The 8,175-nt window shown below is 31.0% G+C and overlaps 2 protein-coding genes across 2 annotated transcripts; one reads left to right on the top strand and one right to left on the bottom strand.

The window, feature by feature from the left end:
* Positions 1-2,256: 2,256 nt before the first annotated feature.
* On the top strand, positions 2,257-3,287 carry LOC121209454 (uncharacterized). Its single transcript, XM_041080137.1, has one exon. The coding sequence runs from the start codon at positions 2,421-2,423 to the stop codon at positions 3,132-3,134; it is 714 nt and encodes a 237-aa protein (XP_040936071.1). The 5' UTR covers positions 2,257-2,420; the 3' UTR covers positions 3,135-3,287.
* Positions 3,288-4,326: 1,039 nt separating this feature from the next.
* LOC107962324 (alpha-crystallin domain-containing protein 22.3) lies at positions 4,327-7,291 on the bottom strand. Its single transcript, XM_016898665.2, has 3 exons — positions 7,158-7,291; positions 5,622-5,980; positions 4,327-4,811 (listed from the first exon to the last, which is right to left on the bottom strand). The coding sequence occupies exons 1-3, from the start codon at positions 7,190-7,192 to the stop codon at positions 4,579-4,581; spliced, it is 627 nt and encodes a 208-aa protein (XP_016754154.1). The 5' UTR covers positions 7,193-7,291; the 3' UTR covers positions 4,327-4,578.
* Between the last annotated feature and the right edge of the window lie 884 nt (positions 7,292-8,175).

Raw genomic sequence — 8,175 nt, 5'->3', positions numbered from 1 at the left:
CTTGTTTTATTGTTAATTTTGTTAATATTTTAGAGGTATTTACTTGCTAAATTACAACTATTTTAATGTTATTTAAGTATAAATATTTTTTAATTTATTTTCAATTTGTTGGGATGTTCTATCGTCGATCAGAGAAATCTTTATGAAAAATACGAATTGGAGTTTGAAGAAAAGGAAGAAGAAGGAGTACTCGACCTGCAACAAATAGAGGAGGATTTATTCAATCACATAGTTTGGGCTCCTAGGATATGGCGCCCTTGAGGCTTTCTATTTGATTGTATTGAAAGGCCGAACGAATTGGGATTTCCCTATTGGGCCCGGTCATTTCGGGACAAACGGATCATTTATGATGAAAAGGATGAGCTTCAAGAGAATGATTCGGCATTTTTGTAGAGTAGAACCATATAGTACCAGGCACGAGATAGATCTTCCAAAGAACAAGGCTTTTTTCGAATAAGCCAATTCATTTGGGATCCTGCAGATCCACTTTTTTTCCTATTCAAAGATCAACAATTTATTTCTGTGTTTTCACACCAATAATTCTTTGCAGATGAAGAGATGTCAAAAGGGCTTCTTACTTCCCAAATAAATTCTCCTACATCTATATATAAATGCATGTTTATCAAGAATACAGAAGAATAGCACTTAGAATTATTGATTCATCGCCAGAGATGACTTATATTTTTAATGGTTGTAATGTATTTGATGTATTTTATATTTTAAAATTTGTTTTTATATAAAAATAATAATCTAATTTTTTTTTAATACAGACGGATTGAGTCGGGCTCAAGTTTAACATTTTTAATTTGAGCCAAACCAGAATAAAATTTTAAGCCATACTTTTAAATCAAACTTAAAAAAATATTTAAAATTTTACATTAACCCGACCCGACTCATCCCGAAGATTTTGTTGAAGTTACTTTTTGCTTTTCTAACCATCCAATCTAATGCCTCATCACTTGTTGCTGATCACTGCATCGAAGTCCTTCAAAATGTGAATGTCCTCCAAAATTGGTTAAATTCTCCAATTGACTGCAAGCTGTTTGTTTTCAACGATTTTTCGCATAAGCTTGTACTGTATTTGATGACACATGAGATAATTCCCATTTAAATACCTTTGCTAGGGTAAAAGCCTAATATCAACAATTTGCATACTTTTCATGTTGAAGTTAGAATTTTTTTTAGAATGCTAAAAATTAAATTATAATTTTTACGATAGTAAAAATATAATTTTATTATTTTAATAACATATTTTCTAATTTAAAAAAATTAAATTATATTTTTATCATTTTTTAAAAGGTAAAATATAAATTTATTTTTACTAATTTAAAATTTTAAAAATTTTAAAAGATTTAAATAAAAAAATTTCCATTTTAAAGATTTCTTCCTATACTCCATCCTCATGTTGGAAATTTTTATTAAGATTATTCCGTAATCTTAATTCTATCTTTCAATGAATATAACCCATAAATAGTTAAAGATCTTGTGCTCCATCTAATCAAGATATGGTGAGAATTATTGATTACAATTTCAACCAAAGTTATTTCATCAAGACTAATTTGATAGATAAAACTAGTTGGATTTAATATCAGTTAAGATATTAGTTTAAAGAGAGTTTTGAACCGGTTTATTTAGGAATCGATATAAATTAGTTGGATTAGATAAAAAATAGGTTGAATTGAATTGTTAATATTTTTTTATTTTATGAATTTTTAATGATTTATTTAATCGAATTGGATGGATCCATTGAATTTGTAGGATTGACAAATTGGTGGCTTGACTAATTCGTTCCCTAATTTGATTCAGAAAGCCTCGACTTGATTCGGAGCTAGTCCTCTTCACACATTTTTGGAGTTGTCCAATTAACGTTTGTTTTTTTGATCTGATTTGTGATTTGCAATGTTGTTTGAATTGCACTAAACTGAGAATAGATTGGGGTATTAATCTAAGGAAGGACTTTGTAATTAATTCGAGAATCAATATGAATCGATTAAACTGAATAAAAATCAATTGAAACAAATTGTTTAATTATTATTTCAAATTTTTTAAATTTTAAGAAATTGTTTGATTAAAATATCAAACTAATTACGTAATTGATTCCATCATCGGTCTAATTTAAAGAAACATTGGTCATCTGCCCAATTTAATCCAACCTATCGAACTGGGCTGGGCTGGGGTTGATTTTGAATTATCAGACAAATAATGGGGCTTCAATAAGCCACAAAAATTTGAAAAATAGGAGAAAAAAATTCACGGTGGAGCTCAATTGCCCATCCGCCAAAAATTGTTCCTCCTTTCATTTCAAAACGAAAAAAAAAATCGAAATTCAATATAAAAGAATAATGGTATAAGTTCCATTTCTTTTTCAAAATTTCATTTTATTTTTTTGTTTTTTTTTCACCAATCCATTTTCAATAACAATGGAGAAGAGCATTCAATTCAAATCCCAAATCCTTCACTACACAACCAATAGTTTCTTAAACCCATTTCTCGAATCCACCATTTCTCTTCAAGCTTTTAATTGTTCATGGAAATCTCCCATTTTCACCGTTTCTCCTTTGCTTTCACCCAAAACCCAGATCCAAAAACCAATTATTTGCGCAAGAAGAAGCAAAAGAAGAAAGGGGTCTGACAGATCGACAAAGCTTGCACTCGAGTTGCTGTCAATTTTGGCTTCGAATCTCAGGATCTTACCTCAACCGTTGGATCTGATCGTTCAAAATTTAGTTGCTGCAGATGAAGAAGGGCTTGGGTTTTTGAACGGCTTCAATGGAGTAAGATTTAAAGGATGGAAAAAGCCAACAATGCGAAGAAGAAACGGGAAGAAAATTTTAGGGTTCTTAGTAATTTTAGGGTCTTGTATTCTTTGCTTGTTGTTTGGGAAAGAGATAAGTAGTGATATGCTTTTTGGGATCTTAGGGTTAATCTTTTTTGTGTTTGCATTGATTAAAGAGTGGAGAAGGGGGTTTAAAGCTTGGGTTTTTGGGGTCTGTTGTGTTGGGGTTTCTGTTGGATTGGGATTAAGGGGAAATGAAGCAATGAAATGGATTAGAGAAATTAGGGTTCCTTCATCTTCTTCCTCAGTGATGGAGATCGTAAGGAGAGGCAAAAAAAGAAGCAAATGGACATTTTAAGAGGGAAAGCTTTCCATTGTTCGTTGAATTTTTCAACTTATTTCTTTCATTTCCTTTTCTCTTTTTGTTTTTTTGGCATTAGAGGATTGAAAATTGTATTTTTGGTACAAAATGAGGTCTCAGTTTTTGATAGTAGAATAACTTTTTAGGAAATTTTTTAATTTTGTATTGCGAAACTTCGACTTGTGTATGGCAATTTTTTGATTTGTGTTGCCTCTGTCGGTTTTTATGCTGTCATCATCAGTGAAGACGAAACAAAGGGTAAACTACATTAAGATCATTAAATTATTTATAAAATTATAATTTAATTATTTGACTTTAAAAAATTATAAAATAATCATTAAACTATTTAAAAAATTCCATTTAAGCTGTTGTATTGTTTAAATTACAATTATATAGCCTTATATATTTGCACCGTTTATGTCAATCGAAATCTCTCTTTCCTCTTTACTTTTATAATTTAAATTTTTTTATGAAATAATTTTAAATGTCATGAATCTACAAATTAAAATTCGAACAATTTTTATTTTTGATCTTTGACATTGATTGTTAGATTAATTTGAATCTAAAGTATATATTTTTTACTTGCTGATAGGCACTGATAAACCGTAACAAGTGTCACTTAGAGCTCACTAGTTGGATTTAACATAAAAACTTTCGTACAATTTAATAACTATTTTGTAACTTTTTAAAATTAAATAATCAAAAAATAAATTCTTTAATAATTTAGTGACCTTATGTATAATTTATGTATTTAGAAGATCGATAAAAAAAGAAAAAGATTGGATTCTTGAGTGTAAGTTTGATTCTGAAAATTTAAAGTGAGAATATTCAACAGGCTCATTCAATGGATTTTTCAATTGGTTCTTCGGGAAGTGTCCTGTTTTCCTTGAGGAATTTTGGGACATTTTGGATGGTTTAATTGATTAATAAACAAGATTATGATGAGTTCGTTATCCAAAAAAATAATTTTGAGGTTGTAAAAATTATTGAAGACAGTAAAATTGAAAGATTAAATTCCACTCTGGTTAGACGAATTTAATAGATTTTATCAAATGAAGAAAAGTAGTTCTTGAAATATGTCCCTAGAGAATTTAATAAGGCAGTAGCTCGAACAGATGATGACGACTATTTGCATATGTTCGAAGAATTTCTAGAGGCAATTAAAGAAGGTCTACAAGGAGACAGTACTAGAGGCATTCTGTTTATGAATAAGTTTATGTAATTTTTTGTTTTATATTTCAACAAAAAAAAAATATAATACCAACTATTTGATTTCAAAAATAAGACAAATCTATTTCATTGATTCCAAAAGTAGCAGATTCATTAAATATCAAGTTGGATATTCACCTTTTCTAAACTCATGCTTAAAGCATATGCATAGTACTAAGTCCAATGCAGGGGGAAGAAAAAGCCATAACCATTGCTCTTTGAGCCTCCTCAGTTACCTTTTCTTCACAACGGCTTCAAGCAATCCATTAGCTAAACAGCTAGTAACTTTTTCGGGATCGACAGGACCCGGTAGCTCGAATGAAACAGTGAAGTGTCCAGATGGGCATAGATTTTGTGTTAGCATGTGAAAGACTTGAGAGTTCTTGACTACAAGTTTCTCACCGGTTGTTGTTAACCCTTTGATTAGCACTTTTCCATCAGACTCGATGTCACAGCTGAAGTCTTCTGCACTCGTAAAATCAACTAACACGGTTATCATTTGCGGTAAAATCATTAACTCAACCCCTAAGGCTTGTAATAGAGGTTTAATGGCATTGGGTGAAAAACTGCAGTGCAAATCAATTATCAAAACATCATTTTATTTCAAAGGATTAGACAGTAAAAGTATCACGGACTAGGCATCGGATTGCAATTTGCCCCCTCACTCAAAAAATGGGCAAATTAGCCCATTTATGTTAAATCAAAAAATAAATTGGTGCTTTCGTTAAAATTGTCATCCATGTCTATTATTAAAAACAATCCATATATGTCAGCATGATGTACACGTGGCATGTCACGTATTACTATTTGGTTATTCCATCAGCTACACAAGTTTTTAACAGTACAAATGGAAGAAAATTTTAACAAAAAGGACCAATATGCTCTTTGAACTAATATACATGGACTAATTTGCCCATTTCTTGAGGGGGCAAAATGCAATCTTACTCTCAATACAGGGGCCTCCATGATACTTTTACCAGGATCAGACATACATTTTAACCTTATGTTGTTCCAACTCTATTTTTCTTAAAAGTACAGGTGTCTTAACTCCTGAATCTCATGCATATTAACATGAGTATTGAGATGTGATCCTCCAAGGACCCTCCAAAATCTGAATACATGTAAAACTTGGGGCAAAATCGTACATATCCACAGCGGACCAGTGATTTATATGCATCACATGAACCATTTGCCACTATCCTTTCCTCTCTTAACCAAGAGTGGTAAGGTTTTTTTTTTGATCACGAGTAGGGCGATTAACCTAGAAAAACTTACTTTTATCCGGTGATACTCCAGGAAGGGAGACACGAAAATAGTACGAATCCTCTAATACACCAATGTCCACTAACCCTATGATCGGTCCCATTGTTCCAGTTGCTGCAGCCCCAGTCAAAGCAACTCCATGTTTGGTACAAGCCACGATACTATCCAAATCCTCACTGGTTGTTTCGGAAGGCAGAAATATCATAGCAGGACCGATTGTTTCTGTGTCATCAGTATTCTCTTCAGGTGAGACAGACTTATCATCTGGATTTGTCGGGCCAACATATGGCACACAATTGAGAGGAGCTACATCAAGAACTAGTTGCTGGGGACTTGTGTGCTCATTGTTTTCACCATTTTCATTTTTAGACCTGCCAGAAGACAAATAAGCAGTCAATTTTGCAATGAAGACAAGCAATTACGTTACGATCATGATCCGTAACGTCAGTTCTTTTACCTCAAATATTCTGTTCTGGATTGGTTTTTGTGACTGCGAATCTTTTTTATTTGTCATAACAATTGTTTTTGGAAATAAAAGATACTCTTCTAAGCAAAACCTTTTCTGTAAATTCGAGATTTTATCCAATAAATGAAATCTACCACATCATTAAGCATCATTGGGTTCATTACTGATAACTGTGTTTCGAAAGGGTAGTACTAGGTGATGTTTGGTTAACTCTTTAATGAATCCAAAGCTTTATCATATGCCTTACGGAATCACTCCGAATGCATCAACTAGCATCTACCTGATGAACCGAAAAAGCCAGGATTTTGACATTTCGGGGTCAAAACAGATGCGCAAATTCACTAAGTTCATCATAGGTTCATCAAGTTGTTTCAGTCTATGTTGCTCCGAATCTTCATTTTTCTTTAAGTATCCGTATCTGACACATAGATATAGAGATACAGCCTCCAAGATCCTCCAAAAACATAAAGAAACTCGGAGAAATCTGACCATAAGTTCATAACCATAGCTGACACTCATGATTCCGAGTAACAAAGGTTTAATCGTTCTTATGTTAGGGAAAAATTCAGTCCTAGACAAGAAAAAAGGAAGAAAGAAACTTCCATACCCTTAATTTTTCAGAAGAGTATAATTTTGGTTTAAATTAAGCAGTTACAAATATATCGAAAAAAATGAAAAATTAGGCCTAGAAAACCCTAGAAAACCTCTCTGGAACAGATTGTTTCTAAGCAATGAAATCAAAACCCAAGGCGAATCATATAGAATCACAAACACTTTAAATCAAAATAGTTCAATTCATTTGTCAAACGAAACTAAAAACTAAAATGTGAACCAACAATAACATGAATAAAAAAAAAACCTAAGATAACACATTATCATGATCAATACTCAGTATCATATCCAAAACCCAGAAAGAACATTGCTTAAGCTATACACTAGATTTTGCAAAAAAAAAAAAAGGAAAAAGAAGAAAAAAGCAAGCAAGAAGAAGAAGGGTTCAAAGCTTTACCTTTTCAGATTAGCCTAGTGCATCAAATGATGCATGTAAATAACATGCATGAGAATGTGGAAAAGGTTTTTACCTTAATGGAGAAGCCATTGGGGAGTCACCTGACATGAACAAAGCTAAACGTAAGGGAGTTTTTACACTTTAAAATGGTTTCTTCGCTGTATGAAGGAATTTATTTCTTTGGGTTGGGCCACTGGTTTTAGTCGTGAGTTGAGTCCCCTCGTGGATTTAATTTTTTTCAAGTTTTTTTTTATAGACTTGGTGATTTTATTATAATTTTTATATTAATATTTTTAAAAAAATTATTCTTCAAGCAGGTTGATGCTTTGACAAGTGTATTAGAACTCTTGTAAGAATGTAATAAAAAATAAAAAAATACATAAATATACGTAAAACTCATCATACTTTTAATTCACTCGTGGACTGTTAAAAACTACCCTAAATATTTATATTTTTTCTATTCCTATTTTATTTAAAAATAATTTTTATTAGTTAATTTTCTCTTTTTGTTTTTTTTTGTCAAATTTTATAAAACGTGTTATAATTTGATAATTTTTAGTTTTTTTTCACCTTTCAAAACGTGTTTTTTTAGTTAATCATTTGTTTGTTGTGAAAGTGGCACAATTTTTTCATGTATTTTATTAAAATTGAATGTTTGGAAAATATCATTTAGATTGAGTCAAGTGACATGTGGGTTGAGTTTTATTTCTTGACGTGATTGTTATTGTCAATGTAGGAAGACGTGAGTTTGAGTGTGCTGAAGCATCTATAAATTGAGAGAAGTTATGAGTAATTTTAGGTATCATGTTAAAAAGAATAAATATGATTAGAACTTATAATTTATAACGATCGAGTGAATGGTTTTACAAATTATGATCTAATAATCGTAATATATTGATTTTGAGTGAAATCATTTATTTAACTTTCAAAATCTACAAGAAAAATAAAAGAATAACACTTTTTTTAAAAATAATTACTCAAACAAAAATAGAAAATTTTAAAAAATTAGTAGTGAACGAGCGAAGGGTTTTAGATAATAGTTTTTGAATAAATTTTAAATGGAAAATTTGAAGAGATTTATGAATAAACTA

This window comes from Gossypium hirsutum, chromosome A11 (assembly GCF_007990345.1).
Source record: "Gossypium hirsutum isolate 1008001.06 chromosome A11, Gossypium_hirsutum_v2.1, whole genome shotgun sequence".
Taxonomy (NCBI): domain Eukaryota; kingdom Viridiplantae; phylum Streptophyta; class Magnoliopsida; order Malvales; family Malvaceae; genus Gossypium; species Gossypium hirsutum.
Note: the sequence above shows the minus strand (reverse complement) of the source record. Positions and strands in the feature narration are given on the sequence as shown.

What these genes read in the sequence shown, in the direction of transcription:
- LOC121209454 (XM_041080137.1), top strand. Translation starts at nt 2,421, where the DNA reads ATGGAGAAGAGCATTCAATTCAAATCCCAAATCCTTCACTACACAACC.
- LOC107962324 (XM_016898665.2), bottom strand. Translation starts at nt 7,192, where the DNA reads ATGTCAGGTGACTCCCCAATGGCTTCTCCATTAAG. An exon ending in CCAATGGCTTCTCCATTAAG is followed by an intron (nt 5,981 to 7,157) that starts GTAAAAACCTTT and finishes GTCTTCTGGCAG; the next exon opens with GTCTAAAAATGAAAATGGTG. An exon ending in TGGAGTATCACCGGATAAAA is followed by an intron (nt 4,812 to 5,621) that starts GTAAGTTTTTCT and finishes TTACGAGTGCAG; the next exon opens with AAGACTTCAGCTGTGACATC.